A 23,661-nucleotide genomic window follows, 5' to 3' on the forward strand; every position below is an offset into this window, starting at 1 on the left:
TATCACCTCTATTATTCAACATAGTACTAGAAACACTAGCAGTAGCAATTAGAGAAGGAAAAGAAATTGAAGGTATCAAAATAGGCAATGAGGACACTAAGCTATCAGTCTTTGCAGATGATATGATGGTCTACTTAAAAAATCCTAGAGAATCAACTAAGAAGCTTGTAGAAATAATGAACAACTTTAGCAAAGCTGCAGGATACAAAATAAATGCACATAAATCATCAGCATTTCTATATATTTCCAACACATCACAGCAGCAAGAGGTAGAAAGAGAAACACCATTTAAAATCACCCTAGACAATATAAAATACTTGGGAATCTATCTACCAAAACAAACACAGCAATTATACGAAAACAACTACAAAACACTTTCCAAGCAAATAAAACTGGATCTCAACAATTGGAAAGCCATTAATTGCTCATGGGTAGGATGAGCTAACATAATAAAAATGACTATTCTATCCAAATTAATTTACCTATTTAGCGCCATACCTATCAAACTACTAAAAAACTTCTTTACTGAATTAGGAAAAACTATAACAAATTTCATTTGGAATAACAAAAGATCAAGAATATCAAGGGAAATAATGAAAAAAAATGTGAAGGAAGGGGGCCTAGCAGTACCAGATATTAAACTATACTATAAAGCAGCAGTCATCAAAACAATATGGTACTGGCTAAGAGACAGAAGGGAGGATCAGTGGAATAGACTTGGGGTAAATGACATCAGCAAGACATTGTATGATAAACCCAAAGAGCACAACTTTTGGGACATGAATCCACTATTTGACAAAAACTGCTGGGAAATTTGGAAAACAATATGGGAGAGATTAGGTTTCAACTAGAGATCAACATCTCATACCCTACACCAAGATAAATTCAGAATGGGTGAATGTCTTGAATATAAAGAGGGAAACTATAAATAAGTTAAGTGAACACAGAATAGTATAATTGTCAGATCTCTGGGAAAGGAAAGATTTTAAAACCAAGCAAGAGTTAGAGAAAATTACAAAATGTAAATTAAATGGTTTTGATTATATTAAGCTTAAAAGCTTTTGTACAAACAAAAAGAATTTAGCCAAAATCAGAAGGGAAACAACAAATTGGGAAAAAATCTTTATAACAAAAAACTCTGACAGAGGTCTATTTACTCAAATATACAAGGAGCTAAACCAATTGTATAAAAATATCAAGACATTCCCCAATTGATAAATGGGCAAGAGACATGAATAGGCAATTTTCAGGTAAAGAAATCAATAATATTAATAAGCACATGAGAAAGTGTTCTAAATCTCTAATGATTAGAGAAATGCAAATCAAAACAACTCTGAGGTATCACCTCACAACTAGCAGATTGGCTAAAATGAAAGAAGGGGAGAGTAATGAATGCTGGAGGGGATGTGGCAAAATTGCGACATTAATGCATTGCTGGAGGAGTTGTGAACTGATCCAACCATTCTGGATGGCAGTTTGGAACTATGCTCAAAGGGCTATAAAAGAATGCCTGCCCTTTGATCCAGCCATACCATTGTTGGGTTTCTACCCCAAAGAGATCATAAATAAACCGACTTGTACGAAAATATTTTTAGCAGTGCTTTTTGTGGTGGCAAAGAACTGGAAAACGAGGCTATGTCCTTCAACTGGGCAATGGCTGAACAAATTGTGGTGTATGCTGGTGATGGAATACTATTGCGCTCAAAGGAATAATAAACTGGAGGAATTCCATGTGAACTGGAAAGACCTCCAGGAACTGATGCAGAGTGAAAGGAGCAGAGCCAGAAGAACACTGTACACAGAGACTGATAGACTATGGTAAAATCGAATGTAATGGACTTCTGTACCAGCAGCAATGCAATGACACAGGACAGCTCTGAGGGATTTATGTTAAAGAACGCTACCCACATTCAGAGGAAGATCTGCAGGAGAGGAAACATAGATGATAAACAACTGCTTGAATGCATGGGTTGAGGCAGACATGATTGGGGATGTAGACTCAAAACTACCACACCAATGCAACTATCAACAATTTGGAAATAGGTCTTGATCAATGACACATGTTAAAACCAATGGAAATGTGCATTGGCCATGGGTGGGGGGAGTTCCAGTGGTGAAGGGAAAAGTCTTGATCAATGACACATGTTAAAATCAGTGGAAATGTGCATCGGCCATAGGTGAAGGGAGAGCGGGGGGTGAAGGGGAAAGTAGGAGTATGAATCATGTAACCATGTTAAAAATGAATATTAATAAATGTTTTAAAAAACGCATTCGTTAAGTGCTAATGATACACCAGGTTCTGAGTTAGGTGGTAGAGATCTCTGCTCACAAGCAACTGAAATAGGGGAATACAGTATGTAAGCAATTGGTGCAGTTTTGGTTTGAAAAGAGTCATATGGATAGAATCCATTATCATAAGAGAATTCGTGGTACTTTAAAAAGTATACTTTAGAATATAGAATTCATCAATCAAAAAGTGTTTATTCCCACCTGTGTGACCCTGGGTAAGTCACTTGACCCCCACTGCCTAGCCCTTACCACTCTTCTGCCTTGGAACACAATATTGACTCCAAGATGGAAGGTAAGGTTTTTTTTAAAAAAGTGTTTATTAAGAATTCACTATATACTAGTCAAGAGAATTCAATTTTGAATCCCTATTAATATTAATTTCTCTAATATTAACTTGCTACATGATTTTTTTGAAGTTACCTCTTCTCTTAAAGTCTTAGCTTTTTCAACTGCAAAAGTAAAAAAAAACTATCTCCACTTCTTAAATTATAGAAACCTTGTGAGGAAAACCTTTAAAAACAATAAAAATGTGCACTATAATCATTAAGAATTTCAATTACCTTTCTGCTTCTTAGCTCTACCAGTCCTTCTGCCAAATAATTAATGACCACTTAAATTCATTAGGGAAACTTGATCTTTAAAGGAAGGTTAGGACAAGGGGAGACAGCCTAAGGGCAATGGCTCTGAAAATGACAGAGGACCTGATGTTGCTTCTGAGCTAACTACTTAGTGGCCTTAAGCAATTCAGGATACTGGCATGGTCCTTGGTTTCCTTAGATGTAAATTGTGGGGGGTTGAAATTGAGGTCTCTTCCAGGTCTCGTTCTGATTCCTTTTGTACAAGAAAAATTACTTTTATGTGCTTACTTATTAAACCATTCTATGTATGTCTTAAGTATCTTCCAGTTGAAAGCACCATGATAGGTTCTTTATAGCCTTAGAGTACAATTTTATATCCTCATGGTGCTTTGCCTATTATAGGCATTTTGTAAATGTTTATTGACTCATTTAAAAAAAGGACACTTTTAAAAACTGAATATCATACCACACTAACTTATTGCAATTCATGTAGATGCTTTTTAAAATGTGAATTTTCTTATATGAGTTGTTCCCCTGGTGTTAATCATATGGGTGGCTATCTTATTAATAAATAAAACAGTTAAGCATATATCCAAAGTTCAACATGTGTACCTCTTTCTTTTAGATCCTCAATGTAGGCTTTCATAAACTCCTTTTCAAAATGCTGACGATCTTGTTCACTTCCTGTCATTTCTTCACTGTCTTGATATTTGGTGTTGCCAATTGGGTTATCCATAAGGCTTACAAATCTATTACAAAAGATATAAGAAAATATTATTTTCCTTTAACCTTTTAATATACATATATTATATGTATTTAATATTATTTAATATTATCATTATAATGAATATTAATTAAGGATATATTATAATATGTAAACATACTAAATAAATGAATTATATATTATATGTGCATATAATATATAAATTCACTTTTTCCCTTTCAAGTGAATCCACTATATATGGCTTTTTTTTCTATTAACAATAACTTAAGAACAATATCCTGTAATTTAGGGTCTGTTAGTTACCAGGCCTCATCTTTCCTTCTTGCTGCTTCAATTTAGAAATTCTTCCCTTACTCCTTTTTCTCCCTTTCTCGTCTCCTTCACAGTTGAATATACACTCAAAAGATTCCCATCCTGTCTCCCCTCACCAGTCTTTCCCCTTTACTTCTCATTACATCCCAGGGCTGGTGAAGAACATGGACCTAATAATAGAGCTTGTGGAGAGAGGGAAAGGAAAGACAAGAGGGGAAAACAAATCACTTTTAGTCATTCTCTCTTTCCCCTATTGCTGTTTGCTCACTCCCAGTGCTGCACTGGTCCTCAAAGCCCCAACTGTTATTCTACTTCTCACCACTCCCAATCCACCATCATTATGCTTCTCACTCTAGTGCCCATATGCCAGCGATGAAATGTTCAAATCTGGAATTTCCTCAGAAATAGGAGGAAGAAGAGAAAGTGAAGGAAGTAGAAAGGAAGAGAAAGGTAGAAAAACAAAGAGGGCTATTAAAATTAAAAGAAAGCATAAAGATGAATGTAAAAGTAAAGGTGTATGTTGAGCACATACTAGATGCCCTAAAGTTTTTCTAATATAATCATTCTGTAGAAATATTTAAATATTTAAACCTATGATGCAGAAAAATTTCATTTAGTCAAAACTTTTGATTAATCATTTATTTTCCTTTGACCTACTTTTTAAAAACAAACGGGGGAAATCTAGTAGCAATTTAATTTTTTAAAAATGTAACTTAGCCACTATATATTCATCCTTATCTCCTTTATCTGTAGGACATTTAAAGACTTTTAAAATCTTGAACCCACATATACAAAAAGTATAAATTATATTTCATATACTGTGATTATCAGGCAAGACAGGATTTTAGGAAACAACAAGGTTGAAAAAAAGAAGCTTCTGGGTAACACTGAAGGTAACCAGAATATCCACTTATCCAGAAGCTTCCATTCCCCAAGAACAGTTTGATTGAGATTTCAGTGTCTCCCTAATTTGCATAAACCTTAGAATGCAAAGCAATACTACCAAAAACCTGCAAAAAAAAACCCAAAATCTTATTCTCATTGTGGTTATGTGAAATGACTGACCAAAGGTGGGGATGTTCCTTTAAAGGAATATACTGAAGTAAAGCAAAAGAAGATTTTTTTTCACCCATATTCCTTTTACGATCATCATTTGTTTTATTTTTTGCCTGAATCCATTTCTAGGTTTACTTTTTTTTCTTTTCTCTACTTACTTTAAGTGTGTGCTTGAGTCACAAATGGCTGTAGGTATCTCCACCAAACCTTCCCCACTCACTACTAACAAGGTGAGCTTTGTTAAATTGAGCAAAGCCTGAGGCAAGTAGGTCAGTTTGTTTTTATGTAAGAGAAAGGTCTGCAGTTCTTCCAGCCTAAGAAGGAAAAGATGTACTTCAGCAAACAAGACACTTGAGTTCAAGCTTATGTTAGCACCATATGTCAACTCTTTTTCAGTAGAAAAATCCCATGGTGACTCAGATTTTGTATGGATATTTATGACTTTTGGATAATCAACTAAATCTAACAAACTTTCAATTCATATAAAACTGATCCTTTTTCAACTCAATCAATCAATCAATCAACAATTATTTATCAAAACAGGAACAAGGTACTAGGCAGGATAGATAAGGCAAATAAAAAAAAATGAAATTGCTCGCTCTCAAGAAGATGTAACAAATAGAGACTATTAAATCGATAAACTTATTTCTTCATTATCAGTACATTTATGTGGTACTTGAGGTTGAAAAATCACTTTCTTTACAACTACCCTATTACGGAACTTCACTTTGAAGTTGAAAATTATCAGTTAGCATAACCCAGGTTCAAGTCTTATCTCTGACATACTGGCTTTATGACTCTGGGCAAGTCACCTGACTTCTCAATGTTTAAAGACTATATACATTAAAGACTATAAGTTGCAGACAAAGTATACCATGGCACTGGTAGAGGAAATTTTCTTTTTCTTTTTCTTTTTTTAAGCCAGGGAGTTCCCTCCATTGGTAAAATCAGAAATCCCAGGCCCTATTTTATTTTTAGATGAAGAAAATGAGGCTCAGAAAAGTCAGCTGATTTTCCCATAGTCTTTTATTTAATAAGTAGCCAGGATTTGAACCAAAGTCTCCAATTTCCAAGTCCAGCATTCTTTCCCATATATAATCAGTGTGGTGTAGTGCAAAGAGTAGTTCTTGAGTCAAAGGATCTCAGTTCAAATCTTGCTCCTGATGCTTACTAACTGCCTGGTCTTGGATGGGTTGCTTCTTGAGTCTTGGTTTCTTCATCTGTAAAATTAGATGATTGGACAGGATAGTCTTTTAGATTGATAGACATTATGAAAATTGTTTGTACTTTTGATAAAGAAGTTGTGAATTAATAAGAATTAATAGATTAAAGCAACCATATTTGTTCCTGTTATGGGTTGAAATTACATTGCTACTTTCTCCATAATTTTCCCATCTGTTTCTGAAGAATGACTTTGAAATTAGTGAGAGACTTGCATAGGGAAGAAGAAATACACCATATAAGCATTTCTTTACAAATATGTAAGACCTCATATTACTGTAATTTCTTATACATAATAGCCAGTTGATGAGTGCATCTTGAATTGAATACAGAAAGGTAGTGGTATAACAAGAAGTCAATTAAAGATTTACATAAGTTAGAGTACTTGAAGCAAAGAATCCATAAACTGATAATTAATCACTAATATTAAAGAAAAGTTCACAGCATTTATTAAATTCTACAAAGCCCTTTTCCCCTTCCCTTAAAAGAACTTCATGAGTAAGCAGTACAAGTATTATGACCATTTTATAAGTAGGAAAACCAGCTCAGAGAAGTGAAATGACTTTCCCATTGGCACATATTTAATAAGTGTCAGAATTAGATACTTCAATCCATATCTCTTGACTTAAAGAAAGCATTATTTCCATTACCTCATGTAACAAAACACTTTTCTGAAACCAAAAGAATTCCCAAAATTAATTGTAGTTTTGAAAATAATTTTCTTCAAGGTCATACTTGACTAAATTTTTAATAAAAATCAAATATTTTACCTTGAACCATTAATAGCTACCTGTCAATGTCTTGTGGAAGATCATTTAAGCAATTGTTGCTGATGTCCAACCACTGTAAATTCGACATCCGGAGAACGCATATGGGAATACTGGAAAACTTATTTGCTGACACATCTATAAATGTAACTTGTTTCAAATTGCTTAGCTAGAAAGAAAGAATAACACATTTTAATTATATTTTATAAAAGCATAATAACATCTAAAAATATGTTTTGATTTGAAAGGTCTTTTTTTTGTCACCCTGGGAATATGTAAACCAACACTGCCATAGAGAGGGGAAGAGTATTGTATGTGACAAACAGCTGCATCGGTCTACCTACTGTTTGTGACATACAACATTCCTCCTCCATCCTTCTTCTAAGCCTTTGCACTGGTTATTCCCCATGCCTGAAACACTCTCCTCACCTAGGACTCCCAATTTCCTTGGCTGCCCGCTGCCTGCCTGACTCAGTTACTCAGTTTAAATCCCCTACTGAAGAGAGACCTTTCCCCCTTTTCAACTGATATTGCTTTCCTATCTCAAAGGATCTTTCATCTATTCCATTTTGTAGGGACCTTTTTATTTATATGTTTTCTCCTAAATTAAACTAGAAGCTTCTTAAGAGTTTAGAAACTGCAGACACTTCCCAGCTGTGTAACCCTGGGCAAGTCACTTGACCCTCACTGCCTATCCTTACCACTCTTCCACCTAGGAGCCAATACACAGAAGTTAAGGGTTAAAAAAAAGTATAGAAACTGGTGTAGGGGTTTGCCTTTATTTATAGCAATTAGTACAATGTTTATCACTTAAGTAAGCACTACATTAAAGTTGTTTACTCTTGAATGAATGAATGAATGAATGGCCCTTCCCCTTAAGGAGTTTATAATTCTGCAAAGAAGATAACTGACAAAAAATAGTGTAATATAAAACAAAATATCAAAAGTTCATAAGAGAAGTATAAAGTATGAGAGTTCATGGGAGAGATAGTATATTACATTTTCTTTGTGGGGCTGTGGATAAGGAAAGAGCTCATATTTGAACCTGGATTTGAAGAATGGAAAAAAATTTCAACAAGCATAGATTGCAAGGAGGGCATGCTAGGAAACAATGGCATAGGGTTCAATTAGTGGTTTTATTTGTCTGGAGCAAGGGATATGTAAAGGGATGTAATGTCAGTCACTAAGCATTTATTAAATGACATAAGTGCCCAGCACTTAGCACTGGGAAAGCAAAGAAAAGCAAAAGACAATCCTTGCTCTCAAGGACCTCACAGTCCAATGGGGAAAACAGAGAAGCAACTATGTACAAATTATACATGTATGTACATACATGCATGTATAGTTGGAACATATATGGAGTTGTAGTTATAAAGTATACATAGAGATAGTTTATACATATATAACTATAATTAAAATTATGGATATATATGTGACATGTGTGAATATATGATATATAAATATGGAAATACAAATTACAGATATATATGACATATAAATATATAACATATAAATATGTATTAATATATACATATATAATATGTAGATGATATATAAATATGCACATATTTCTATATATGACACTAGAATTTGAGGGGGAAAAGGAAAGATGATGGAAATTTAGAAAGAAAGTGGGAATTTTGTATAACTGTATAAAGGATTAAATTTTAAAATGAGAAGTCAGAGGTTCTTAAGCTTGATGGTAACAAGTGACATTTGTATAAAACTTTTACAACTTACAAAGCCCTTTACAGGTACAATATCATTTTATTTGTACAACAACTCTGCTAGGTAAGTGCTATAGGTATTTATTATAGGCATTATTTTATGGTCTCTGTTCTCACTTTTCTCAAGTGCAGAAACATGGAAATGTTAGTGAGGGAAAACACCTTTTGTCCTCACACATAGCTTTGTTTGTGGAAGACAAAGTAACAGAGTAGCATGAAAAAATGGCTCCACATTTTGATGGAGTGTGCAAATTTGATAGTTATTTTTGAACTCAAGATTTTAATGGCTAACTGTTATTGACTTGGATGGGAAATTTATGAATAAAATCTGTGCTGCTCTTGAGGATAAATCTTTACAAAATCTCTTTAAAGAGCCATTTAAACCTTCAAGCCTTCACCATTTTTTATAAATGCCTATGGCAATAGGCATTACATGAATAACTAATAGAATGGTTTGACCCAAACACATAAATATAATATTAATGTAGAGTAATACCTTTCATCTGAATTCATTTTAAATGCATTAAATATATTTTAAAGCTATCTATTTTATTCAAAGCCACGATATCAAGTCAAAAATGTATTAAACAATAACATTTCAGAGTATATACAAGATACTAAATGCATTGTTCATGAAATAAAAAGTTAAATGTTAAAGGGGTTTTTCCATTGAGTAACAAAAACTCTATAAGTCAGTAATTACTTTCCAAAAAGGAAATGGAGGTCCCTAGGATCAAGGTTATAATTATTATAAACTATTTTGTCTGACTAGCACTCCCTGAAAACATCAATCATTTGGAAAAGAACTGTGTTTGAATTCAGTGCAAAAAAAATCACTATTAAAAAAACAACAACACCACAGTAGTACTTATTAACTGATTCTCCTGGTTTGTTTATTTTTTTCCAAATTGTTTCCAAGTAACTGATGCTTTGATTATATTTATTTATTTATTTATTTATTTATTTATTTATTTATTTATTTATTTATTTATTTATTTATTTATTGAGTACAGTGCTGCTTATACCAGCAGACATTCATTTCTAGCATCTTCATCTCCTTGACAGCTCTGCAAGATCAAGAAAGTACAAGTATACACTTGAATGGGCCATATGAATACATACACCCTTAGGAGGAGCCATAAAGCATTCCTAAGGAAATTATGACACTAAACATGCTCTATAAATATTGTTTAATTTTAAAATTGGATTTTGGTCGATGTTCACCATGAGGAAAAAAAATAGCATGTATTTAGTCAATAAGTCAGCAAACATTTATTAAGCACTTACTATGTGCCTGGCACTGTGCTAAATATTGAGAATATGAAGGCAAAGATAGTCCCTGCCCTCAAAGAGTATACTTTCTAACAGTTAACTACATCCAGCATTTCTATATTGTAAAGGTTTCCTGATCTCAATCATATGGGTATGGTCTCAGTTATTGAAGATTATGGCACAACTAAGCTCTGTTTTGGTCCCTCCTGTTCCCCTATCTTTCTTTCCCTCCCCTCTCCTCCTCTCACCCCCTCTTCCCATCCTTCCTTCTTTCATCTTCCCTTCCCTTCCTTTTGACTATTTTCACTAGAGGTTCTCCATGGTTCTCTATGATTTCAATGCAGATGACACTCAGATACAGTTATCTAGCCCTAACCTCTCTTCTAATCTTCTCTCTTACATCTTCAACTGACTTTTTGACATTGCAAACTGAATGGCTTATAGACATATTAAAGTCAATATATTCCAAACTGAACTAATTTTCTTTTCTCCAAACTGATTATTTCTAAACATCCTTATTACCCGTCAGAGGCACTATTGTCCTTCCAGGTCCCCTGGATCACAAACTAGGTACCCAGGGGTTCCCTAGAAGACATATAAGCTTCCTATTTGGTGTTTTAAATCCCTCATAACCTGTGCTCTTCCCCCCTTTTTATTTGTACTTTACTCCCTTCCAGATATTCTATAATCCAGTGACACTGGCCTCCTTGCTCTTCCTTTGCACATGACATTCCATCTTCTAACTCGGTAATTTTACTAGTTGTCTCCCATACCTGGAATTCTTTCCCTTTGTTTTTATCTTCTGGCTTCCTTAATTCCCTTCATGTCTCAAAAGTTTAGGATTATTAAAATGACTACACTATTTCCCAAAAAGCAACCAAATTCAGTTTCTGCCACCTATTTTTGGGAGTAAAATTCATTTTTTAAACCCATATTTTCTGTCTTAGAATCAATACTAAGTATTGGTTCCATGGCAAAAGTAAAGAGTGGACAATTGGAGTCAAGTCATTTGTCCAGGGTCACAACTAAGAAGTGTCTAATGCCAGATTTGATTCTAGGATCTCCTGTCTTCAGGCCTGGCTCTCTTTCCACTAAGCCACCTGGCTGCCCCACAATTCATTTTCCATGTGTAAAAACTGTCCAAAATACACATGTCAATGGATGAGTTCTAGGTTGCTCATTCAATTGCATTTCATAGCCTGACAATAGGCATTCTTCTCTATTTTTTTTTCCTATGTAGATAGTTTGGACCCTCCCAAATAATTATACATCTCACTCAGAAGAAGGCTCTTGAAATTTTATTAGACTTGCTTAATACAATAACATAATGTCATCAATAAACAAGCCACTTAGATAGTGTCTAACATATAGTAGACATTTAAGATGTTTCCTTCATCCCTTCCTCTTCTTTCTTTCCTCCCTCCCTCTCTTCCTTCCTTCCTTTTTTCCTTCTTTCCTTCTGTCCTTCCTTTTATAGTACTTCAAGGTTTACAAAGTGCTTTCCATGTTATCTCATTTTTTTATAACAATCCTGGGAAGTAGATGCTATTATTATCTACAGTTACAGTTGAAGAAATGGAAGTTAGAAGAGGTTAAGAATTTGTTTGATATAGTTCCAGTTACTATTAAGGACCAGCTTACCTAAATGTGGAAAAGCTCCTTATAAATAAGTTGTTTCCCCTTTATGACTGATTCACAAAAAGGAGAAATGACCCCATGTGACTGCTCAACCCATTTCTGTAATTATGTTAGAAGAATATGAGAGGAGATAAAGGATGCTCAGAATCATATGGTTTCTTTTTTTTACATTTTACAATTTTTTATTTTAACTACTGGTATTCTAATGTGAGATCCTGTCCAATGAACAAGGAATAATAAAAATAGATGATAAATGAAGTATATCAACCTTAATTCTTTTGCTAGAGATGAAATCAGTAGACAAAAGGAAATTTCAGATATATACAAGAATAGCTCACAGATTCCCTTAGAAAAGAAAATAATGAAATGGGTGAGGTTGATTTTATCACATATTTGAAGGCGACAAGACACATCATTTCCTGTATTCTTAATATCTTTATGTTCCAGTGCTCATAATAAATATTTTCTAAAAGATAGATATAAAGAAAATTAAATCTTATACACTGATATATGTTGCAGTATAGATATGTCAACCTCATGGCCAACCCCACTAAAAACAACAACAAAACTTTAGAATGTGGCCCTAATTAGATTACATGTAATTGGAAATTTTTAGCAAAATAAATAAAAATAAAATATAACATAGATAAGATTAATATGTAGGATTTTTAAAGACAGTATGCAGTCGAATTTGTTGTAGTGAATGAAGAAGTGGAGAAAATCTATAAATGCCTTGGCAAGGCCTTTAAATTAAATTGACATAAAATTTAATACTATGCAACTTCAAAGTCAAGCATAAAGGAACATGGAACAAAATATGTTGGAAAACAAAACTCAGAAGTGATATAAGAGATTAAAAGTTTGTAGGCTACAAAGAAGATTCCTGTGAGATAAGAGAGAGGTTAAAGGTTTATTGCCTGTAGAGGAGATTCCTTCCTACATTTCATGAATATTTTATTCGAGGAAAAAGTCAAGATGTATTGGACATGGTAAGTACCAAATTGAAAAAGAAAGAAAATTGATCATATTTTTTACAAATAGAAAATAATTTTTATCGATGTAGAGTCATTTCTGAATCATCTATCTGTGAAGATGATTAAATTAGAAGAAAAAATTAAAAGGATAAGAAGTGGTGCACAATTGAAGCAACAGCAACTTGACCTATATAAACAAGCTCCAAATTGTTTTTTTTAATGGAGTATTTTAACTTTGACACAGAACTTACTGTCATAAGGAAACAACTTCTGTCCATTGATTGCCAGTATGAGAAGTACAAAAGAGCCTATACCAAACCATACCATCCACCTGTACCAGCGATGGCGAACCTTTTAGTGACCAAGTGCCCAAACTGCAACGGTCAAGCTGCATGTGAGCCCTTGCCTTACTCCAGGGAGGGAAGGGAGGAAGCACTCCCATTGGGCAGAAGGATTGGTGATATGAGAAATGTCCTCAGGCATGTGGAGAAGGGGAAAGGAGCAGCCCACTCCGGCACACTCTAGCAGGCATGCCATAGGTTCATCAACATGGACCTATACTAAAAAACTTTAAATTTTCTTGCCAGATATGTAAAAGTCAAGAAGAATAGTAAGAGACGATTATACATATAATGATATATTATATATTATATGTTATGTATAGCATTTTCTATTATATTATACATAATATATTATGTTATATATAACAATATATATGTATTATATATAAATAAAATTGTCTTATAAAATGTCATAAATGAAGATTATTATTAGAGGTTGGAAGCAGTAACAGTTCATAAAAGAACCAAAAGCAGTGAAGGAAAAAACAGATTTAAAGAGTACATCTGGCATTTAAGAATGAAACTAGGATAAGAACAACAAACAACACAAGAGGGGGGAAATATTAAATATTTCTCCAACTCTGAATGAGAATTTGACTCTATTAAAATATCTATTGAAATGGAAGCATGTTCCCAAGAATACATTGGCCACTGAGAACAGGAATCCACATAATCATAGGGATAAATAGAACAGTTTACAAAACTTTCTGGAGAGAAGAAGCCCTAACTGAGAGGGGGAAGCTCAGGGCTGCCTCTGTTTTTGAGACTATGTAGGTTTTGCAGAATAAAACACTTAGCACCAGATTTATGCTTCTCACTCTCTCCTTCAAAGACTGAAAGATGTTGCTATCATTAGCACAACCATAGCTTCCTCCAGTTAACAATGCAATGACTGTGATTGATAAAGACTGAATCTAGTAGACCAGATTGGGTGAGATGACCCCTGATGCCCTTTAAAACTAATTCTTCCTCCCAGAGCTCTGAGCTAGGAGGAAACGGCCGACACTAATTTCCCTACTTCTCTGTTTTTGTTCCACTTCTCTCTGAGCAGGAGTTAACAGAAAAATCCCAATCTTTAAGGCAGCTGTCTGAGCCTAGTCAGCATACATCCATAGCAGTTATTCATTCTGACTATGATATCTGTACATTCCTTTGCTACTATTTATTATAGTATTCTATAAAATATATTCATGTTCAATAACTTTAATATGTTGTAATTTGGGTGATAGAAAATGAGTGTCAATGAAATGTGATAAATTCATCTAGCATCCAATAAAATCAGCTGTTTTGTTTTTAAAGCTCTTCATAATCTGGCCTTTTCTAATCTTCTTACACCTGAGACTCCTGCACACAGATTTAGCTTTCTTGCTGAATTGTTTGGAATTGAAAAATGAGTAATTTTTAGGTCCCAAATGATGTCTTAAAAACACTGATTACTTAACTGTTGCCCAAGTTTTACATCGCTTACAAAGCTCTTCTTATAAGATGTTCAAAGACCCTAATATGGAAAAGCAAAAGGCTGGCAGTTTTCCTGAGATCCTGTAGGTCTTGAGAGTTAGTGGAATCTATTTAGAGACAGTTAGTGAAAGGAACTCGATTACAGACTACAATACTATTAAATTCAGCTTTCAAGCTAATGATTCCATTTAAAATACAGGAGTCATTTTGGACATGTCACTTTAAAATCGACCATCTCCATCTTCGGTGCCAATTTGATGTAACATCAAAGTAAAGAAAAGTTCTAAAGGGGAATCAAAGAGCTTTTAAATTTGAAGTGTCTCTAGAACTTTCCCATTACCTGGAATATTTTAATAGCTTAGCTGAAGCTCTTTCTGGCACCAGCTTTACTTCTAAGTCTTCCTACACACTATGTGTCCTAAGGAGATGGTTTATATCATCTAGATAATTTCTTCAATTTTTTTACTTCATTTTTTATATAAAACATTTTGTCTATCAGAATTAAAATTGACAGACTTCCAGACCTGAAAAGAAATTTAGAAATAATCTAGTTAATGGAAGAATCAGAACTAGAATTTAAATATTCTGAATATAACTCAGTACTCTTTCCACTACATACTGATATCATAAGAACTTTTTTTCCCATGGTAATATAAAATGATTGAGAAAACAAAAGTTTTTTATGAATAAAATAAAAATAATTCCTCATACTTAAATAGCAGTCTATTGAGGTTTACAAAGCACTTATAAGTTATTTATATTATATGAACTTTTATTAAATTACACATTATATTATATTATTTTATGTTCTACTTTATAATTTGATCCACACAATCATCCTGAAAGATAGGTACTACAATTATCCTCATTTTATAGATGAAGAAATTTAGACTGGGAGACTAAGTGACTTAGTTTGAGTTATATAGCTAGTTAATGTATAAGGCAGGATTAGAACTCAGGTCTTCCCAACTACAAGTCTGACACTCAAGCCAGAAGGCAGCCTTATTGGGTCTTAAAAAATAATCTAATAATCACTAACATTTATAAGCATTTACTATGTTCCAGGCACTTTGCTAAGCCCTTTACAATTATGATCTCATTTTATCCTCACTGCAACCTTGGAAAGAAGGTTAGCCCCATTTTACAGATGAGGAAACTAGGCAAACAGATTGAGTAATTTATCTAAGGTGGGACATTTAGGTATGCCTGAGGCCATATTTGAACTCAGGTCTTCTCGACTCCAGGCGTAGCACTTTATTCACTGTGCCACCTAGTTGCCTCAAACAATATTGTTTCATGTGTTTCTGTCTGGAGTTTTATTTTTCTTAAAGGATTTGTGTATAATCATTCATTTTAGAACATAATTTTCAAATGGACATATGATGTAGGCATAAAAAGGAGATTACAAGCAAATTAGAAGAGAAAACACATTGCCTATCAGATTTATGGATAGGTGAATAATTTATAAAAAAGGAGATAGAAAGCATTGTGAGAAATAAAATGGATGATTTTGAATCCATTAAATTGAAAAGTTTTTGTACAAATAAAACTAATGTAGCCAAGATTAGAAGGAAAGCATTAAGTTGAGGGGAAAATTTTAGACAGTTTCTCAGAAGTTCTGTATCTAACATGGGTAACCTTGTCAAATATATAAAATTATGAACCATTCCTCAGTTGATAAATGGTCAAAATATATGAAGAGACAGTTTTTGAATGAAGAAAATAAAGCTATATATAACTATGTGGGGGAAATGGTCTAAGTCATTATTTATTAGAGAAATGCAAATCAAAATGACTCTGAAATATCATCTCACACCTATCAAATTAACTAATACAATAAAAGAGCAAAGTAACAAATGTTGGAGGGGATGTGGAAAAATGGGGACACTAATACACTGTTGGCGAAACCATGAACTGATCCAACCTTTTTGGAGAACAATCTGGATTACACTCAAAGAGTTATAAAATTATGTATACCTTTCAACTCAGCAATACCTCTATTAGGTTTATTTCCAAAAGTGATCAGGGAAAAAGGAAAAGAACTTATATTTATAAAATATTTATAGCAGATATCTTTGCGGTGGTAAAGAACAGAAATTGAAAAGATATCCATCAATGGGGGAATAGCCAAACAAGTTGTAGCATATCATTGTGATGGAATAATACTATGGTGTAAGAAATGATCATTAATTTTTTTAAAACCCTTACCTTCTCTCTTGGAGCTGATACTTGTATCGGCTCCTAGGCAGAAGAGTAGTAAGGGTAGGTAATGGGGGTCAAGTGACTTGCCCAGGGTCACACAGCTGGGAAGTGTCTAAGGCCAGATTTGAACCAAGGACCTCCCGTCTCTAGGTCTGGCTCTCAATTCACTGAGCTACCCAGCTACTCCCTGAACATTATTTTTTGAAGAAAGACACAGATACAGAGAGAAAGAGAGGAGAAGGGGAGAGACAGATAGAGAGACAGAGATAGAGAGACAGACAGAGACAGACAGACAGACAGAGAAAGAGAGAGAATTTTTCAATCTATATTCAGACTCCATTAGTTCTTTCTCTAGACATAGAAAGTATTTTTTATCATAAGTCCTTTGGAAGTGTCTTATATCATATTGCTGAGAACAGCTTGGTTGTTAATACTTGATCATCATACATTAATGATATTACTTTGGATAGTGTTCTGGTTCTGCTAACTTGATTCACACATTGCATTAGTTCATATAAGTTTTTCCAGGTTTTCCTGTAACCGTCTGCTTATCATTTATTTTAGCACAATAATATTCTACCACAGCCAAATACCACAACTTATTTAACCATTCCCCATTTGATGGGCATCCCCTCAATTTCTAATTCTTTGACACCACAAAAAGCTTCTATAAATATTTTTGTACATATAGGCCTTTTACTTTTCTTATCTTTTTTAATCTCTTTGGGATATAGACCTAGTAGTACTATTTCTGGATCAAAGTGTAGGAATAGTTTTATACCTCTTTGGGCAAAGTTGCAAATTGCTCTCCAGAATGGTTGGACCAATTTACAATTTTACCAGTGGCACATCAGTGTCCAAATTTTCCCACATCCCATCCAAAATTTGTCACTTTCCTTTTCTGCCATATTAGCTACTCTGGTAGGTGTGAGGTGGTACCTCAGAATAGTTTTAATTTGCATTTCTCTAACCAATAGTGATTTAGAGCATTTTTATGTGACTATAGATAGTTTTGATTTCTTCCTCTGAAAACTACCTGTTCAATCCTTTGGCCATTTGTCAATTGGGGGACTGACTAGTATTTTTTTTTTATAAATTTGGCCCAATTGTCTAAATATTTGAGAAATGAGGACTTTGTTAGAGAAATTGACCTTTAAAATTTCCCCTGGTTTTCTTCTAAATTTGTCTGCAATGGTTTTATTTATGCAAAACTTTTAATTTAATATGATCAAAATTATTCATTTTTATATCCCATAATAATCTCTGTCTCTTCTTTGGCCATAAATTCTTCCCTTATCTATAGATGCAACAGTAAACTATCCTATGCTCCCCTAACTTGTTTTTCTTCATTTTAAAATCCATTTAGCTTCAACTCCATTATACCATCTGATGACAGGCCCAACAACCATTACCTTTTTTAAATGATTTATTTGCTTGTTAGTAACATTTAAAATATTAAGACACTCAGTTAACTCCCTCCCCCCATTAGAGAAGGCATCAGGTGAGGAATGGCTAAACAAGTTGCAGCATACGATTGTGATGGAATATTACTATAATCTAAGAAATAGCAAAGGTTAATTTTAGAAAAACACGAAGACCCACATGAAATGATGAAGAACAAAATAAGCAGAAACAAGCAGAAACAAGGAACATTACATATAGCAACAGAAATGTTCTTTGTTATGCTTTTCATTATCAGTCAATCAATAGACTAACTCTATTGGTTTTTTGTTTTGTTTCAGAAAAGGGTCTTATCAAAATGGCATAGCAAGAACAATAATTATATTACTACTTCCCTCTCCTACAAACCAGAGTATACTATTCCCTTGTAGACACAAAATCTCTATGAAGAATTGACTCAACTTAAAGTGGAAAGGCAGTGAAACATACATAGAGAATGTATGACCCTAAATCCTAGTCCTTGCTGCCTTAATGAGGTCTTCGTGAATTTCCCCTTAGGTGGAGCTCTCTGTTGAGCAGCAATACATAGAGTAAAATCTCAAAAAGGTAAAAGAAAGGAGTCTGGTGATTTTATTCAATAGATTGGTTGCCCTTAAAGAATTTAAAGGCAGATTCAGTTTGTATAGAAAGTGACTCAGATTTATATAAGCCTCCAGAGCTCAGAACCAGTACAGTTAGTTCCATAGTGGTTGGAAGGTAGGAGGTAGTCACTAAAAACTTTTCCAAAACCTAACTTTTCTGATATGCCATACTTGCCACAGTATTAGTAACTAACATGTATATAGAATGCTTTAAAATTAATTTAAAAGTATACCTTACAAAATTATTTTATTTTGAACTGTAAAATAGCACTATTTCATAATACCTGGGCTCTGATTACCCTTTTAGAAATAAAGAAACTGAGGCTCAGAGACATGAAATGATTCATATAGCTAATAAATGTCAGAAATGGGATTTGAAATCCTTTCTTTTTGACTTGAAGGCAAGCATTCTATTCATTAGGTCATGCTATGTTATATTTGTATTTCTTGTACCTAGGCGACATCATGTATTCTTTGGCTATTCTGTGTATCTTCAAGAGAAGGTTTCAGAAGGAGGTTGGTCTTCTACAGTAGGTGAATCTCCAGCAAAATCTTCCTAAAACAGTTTAAGCTACATCTCACATATGACTGCTATTTGACATTCCACCTCTATTGTCTCAGGACATATTTGAAAGTCCTGGACAAAACATAGGCGAGTGGTTCCTATGGTGCAGAATTCTGACTCTGGCAACAGCTTTAAGAGATATTTTGTAGAAAAGCAAGATCTTCCTGGATGACAGCCACCTCAGCAGATTAAGGACATATCTCAAAATACCTTTCATGGGTTAAAACTGACAGATAAAATCAATTGTCTTATTGATAGAAGAAATAGATTGCTTTCTATTTCACAATATACCACTAAAATATTCTTCATCCTTTTAATCAAGTTTGTACTCCACTCTTTTTTCAAACATCTTTCTCTCTGATGGAAGTAGAAAATAGGAACTAGACTTCTAAACATGATTAAGGCTCTTTTCAGGGCTGCATTTTGAGAGAATAGGATAGATCCAAATGTATCACATCAACTGTGTACATAATTTAAAGAACCACAATTCCATTTCCTAGGCAAAGTGAACTGGTGTATCAAGTGCTTCCCATATTTGTCTATCCTACTTTCTTTTATATGTTCTTCTTCTCCCTTGGAAAATTAGTTCATTATACTTAAAATATCAATCACTAATTTTAGGTGGAATAAAACTTGCAAAAGATTGCTACATTTGTTGGAATGTATGATTTTCTGGAATTTTTTCCCTGAACTTATGTCTTATTTCTACTTCAGCACATTTTCTCCATTCATAAGATAATTGGTCAAATGATTAATAAGTCCCCAAGAACCATTGGTTCTTATCATCTAAGCAGTCACTGAACTATCTCTCTCTCTCTCTCTCTCTCTCTCTCTCTCTATATATATATATATATATATATATATATATATATATATATACATATATATACACACACACACACACACACACACACACACACACACACACACACACACCTGGCTCACCTCAGTTAGAGTGTGAGCTCCTTAAGAAGAGGTATTTTCTTGATTTCCTATCTATAGCCAAAGTAGTTAGAACAGAGGTTGGCATTTAATTAAACTGCTTTTTCATTCCTTCATTTATTCATACTTTTTAGAAAATATAGTTTGTAGAAACTAGAATATACTCTAGGTAGATATTATTAATTATTTTAAGGAAAACTCCATTAATTTCTATGTTCTTTAGTGTTCTTAATAGGAATGAATATTGTATTTTGTAAAAGGCTTTTTCTGCATCTATTGAGATAATCATGTGATTTTTGTTGCTTTTGTTATTGATGTAGTCAATTATGCTGGTGGTCTTCCTAATATTGAACCAGTCCTCCATTCCTGATATAAATCCTTGTTGGTTATAATGTATGATTCTTATATTGCTGTAATCTCCTTGTTAATATCTTATTTAAAATTTTTGCATCAATATTCTTTAGTAAAATTGCTCTATAATTCTCTTTCTCTGTTTTTGCTTTTCCTGGTTTAGGTATCAGTATCATATTTGTATTATAAAAGGAGTAGAAATTACGATGTATTCAGGAAGAATGTTATTGATACTAAGTATTAATGATACTAATTATCATCTTGAGAAAATGTCCTGGCTTTTTTTCTTAAACCATTGACCATATTAAAACACTAATAGTATCAGGTCAGACAATTGCCGATTGTAATCCTATCTTGTTTACATTATTATTACCTTTGTTTTCTTTTTTTTTAAGTGAATAGTATTTCCACACCCTCTGACAAAACAGCTGGCACTGTGATGTATAGTCATCTTGGCAAACAGCTCCTGGACCCTTTGGTTGGCAGTGCTTTGGCAGAAGTAGTGAGAAGCATCAAAGCAGTGCCAACATTCATTTGTTTGTTTTCAGGGTACTTTCAGTATTGATTAGAGAATACAATTATTGGGTAAACAAAGATTTGAAATAAAAACAAAATAACTACCTTATGAAAGCAAAATTACATATCTATTGATTTCTTGAAATGTCAGTTGGAAAGACAGATCTTTGGCTGAGTTCTATTTTTTATGTACTTTCTATCATTTTCCTTCTTTGAAAATGATGTTTTAACTTTTGAGGTCTGATATATTTGTAGAATTATGGAGTGATAACATTAGAAGAAAATTTAGATGGCATCTTGTTCTATAAATACCTGAAAAAAGAGAATAGACCTCTTCTATAATTTTGGTTTAAGATGATGGGTTGCATTACATAGTTTCTCCCTTTGTACAATTGTCTTTCCAACATAATAAGATCATATGGTACTTTAAAGGGTACAAATTATGTCTTTCATGGCAATCTTATGCAATAGATTTTAGAATTGTGTGGCAGAGCTAAGAAAACTTTTCTTTTGTGATTTCCCCTCAGCTGAACTTTCCTGTTACTATTGAGGATACAGCCATCCTTCCAAACAACTAGGCTCACGATCCAGGTGTCATCTTCAACTTTTCAATCTCATTTCCTGATGTATCCCAAACATTAACAAATCAAATCATTTCTACTTTCAAAAGCCTCCTTTATATATCCTTTTCCTTCCCATTACACTGGCCCCACAGTTCATACCTTTATCAGCTCTTACTCACAGTAGCCTACTATTTGATCTTCCTGCATCATCTCAACCCACTCTGATGTATCCTCAACCACTACCAAAGTCATTTTCCTAAGGCATAGGTTTGACTATTTCATTTTTTCTCCATTATTCAAAAAACTCCAGTTCCCTATTATTTCCAGAATTAAATGCAAGGTATCCCATCTTTGACCCTCCAGATTACTTTACATTTATACTGTATATATAATGTATACACTATTCTTTGCATTTTGTCTTACCTATTAGAATATGAGCCCAGATCATATTTTTATCTTTCTTTGTATCTCCAGAGCTTGGCACTGGCATGTACACATGCTTAGTAAAATTTTGTTAACACAGAAATTCTATCTTTGACAAACACATCAGGATAACAAGTATCTGGTCAAAGATGATCTAGTCCTGGCAGCACTGCAGAGTACCCATATTATATTTGCTAATCCTGCTTTTTTTTCATACTGATATGAAATAGAAGGGTCTGTTTTTCCCATTCAGATTATACTCGGACTTCTGATGACTTGTTTCCTATCCACTTTCTGTATGCTAAAGAAATGTTCTTTTGCTTGGCTCATAAGTTAGAACTGAATTCGTTCAAAAAAACTCAGTAGACTTGTACATTCCAGTTGTCCCTGAAGTATAGAAATGCCTCTTTGAATTCTAAAGGGTGGGTTAGGGTACATAACCTTTTTCTTCTAGGTTGTCTGGTGATTGCATAACCCCCCCAAAAAAACCTGCATCTTGGGTGGAAAAAATTTCCCCCTATTTTGGTCATTTTCCTTTTGTAGAGAGCTTTGTGAGATGTTAAGACATTCATTCCAGGGTTTTCTTGGATACAAAGCCTGTGGGGACTACAGCCCTGAAGAATGATCCTCCACCAGGTTGTGGATCAATGGCAGCCACGAAATCAATTCCTGTAAGCAAGAAGGCAATTCTATCTGCCAGTTATTTCATATTTAGTAGTGAATTTGGCGTATCAAATGCTTTGTAAGTTTTAGCCCCAATCTTCTCAGTAATCGAGGAACAGAGGGAAGGTATGCTTGTATTTCTCTTCTTGCTACGTCTTCTCAGTACTTACCATCTTAGGGGTTGTAAAGATCAAATGAGGTATTTATCAAGCACTTAACACAATACATGTTTAATAAATGCCTATTCCCTTCTCCTCAAATATATATCCTTTCTTAAAAAGTTAATTGATATTAGATACATAGTAATGGCACCACAGAGATAACCAACCAGTGATATTGGGGCACTAATCATTGGATAGGTGATATTTAGGAAGAATTCACTGAAACAGGAACTTAAGATGATAGCATTAAAAAGACAGCTTTACCCCTCAGAAGTACCCCTAGAAACTTTAGGAGACTAGATGTCCTCTACCAGGAAATTTGAGTGGTATTTGGGAAAGTGATTCTCAGTCTTATAAAGCTGTTTGCCAGGCTATGGTTTTCTTTCTTTGACTTTTGTAACTGTAAATGCTATCCTTACTCACCCAAAGAAATATAAATGAAATAATATAACTTGCTAAAGAACATATATACATTTATGCATAGCTATATTAATAATTGAGAAAATGTGAGGATGGCCATGCATAAGAAGTTTATTACAACTTCTTTCCTGCAATCTGCATTTCCTTTCATATGCAGAATCCTGAGGGAAGATAAGAGAGGATATAGCACTTCCATAAGAACTTGGATTTTCATTTGAGAGAATAACTCAAGACCAGTCTCTTGGTGTTCCTCCTGAACTCACTGGGAAGATTTATGTTCATATAAATTTGCATGTGTTCTGGAAGTGTTAATTAACCCCCTGCTTTTTTTATTTCATCCCTAAAACCAATTCTGAATCACAGAACTTGAAATTTGGAAGGAATCTCAGGGGCTTTATATTACAACTCAAACACAAAAGGAATTTATCCTTTCCACCTCTCAAATATTGCTTTCAA

General features: G+C 33.8%; 1 protein-coding gene across 1 annotated transcript in view; it reads right to left on the reverse strand.

The window, feature by feature from the left end:
• Positions 1-23,661, reverse strand: part of LRRC2 (leucine rich repeat containing 2) — a 206,874-nt gene that overhangs the window by 18,911 nt on the left and 164,302 nt on the right. The window contains exons 6-8 of the mRNA XM_044661335.1: positions 6,971-7,116; positions 5,118-5,273; positions 3,480-3,616 (exon numbers count right to left, since the gene is read on the reverse strand). Coding sequence (XP_044517270.1) covers positions 3,480-3,616; positions 5,118-5,273; positions 6,971-7,116 — 439 coding nt within the window. The remainder of the gene's footprint in view (positions 1-3,479; positions 3,617-5,117; positions 5,274-6,970; positions 7,117-23,661) is intronic.

This window comes from Gracilinanus agilis, chromosome 1 (genome assembly GCF_016433145.1).
Source record: "Gracilinanus agilis isolate LMUSP501 chromosome 1, AgileGrace, whole genome shotgun sequence".
NCBI classification, from domain to species: domain Eukaryota; kingdom Metazoa; phylum Chordata; class Mammalia; order Didelphimorphia; family Didelphidae; genus Gracilinanus; species Gracilinanus agilis.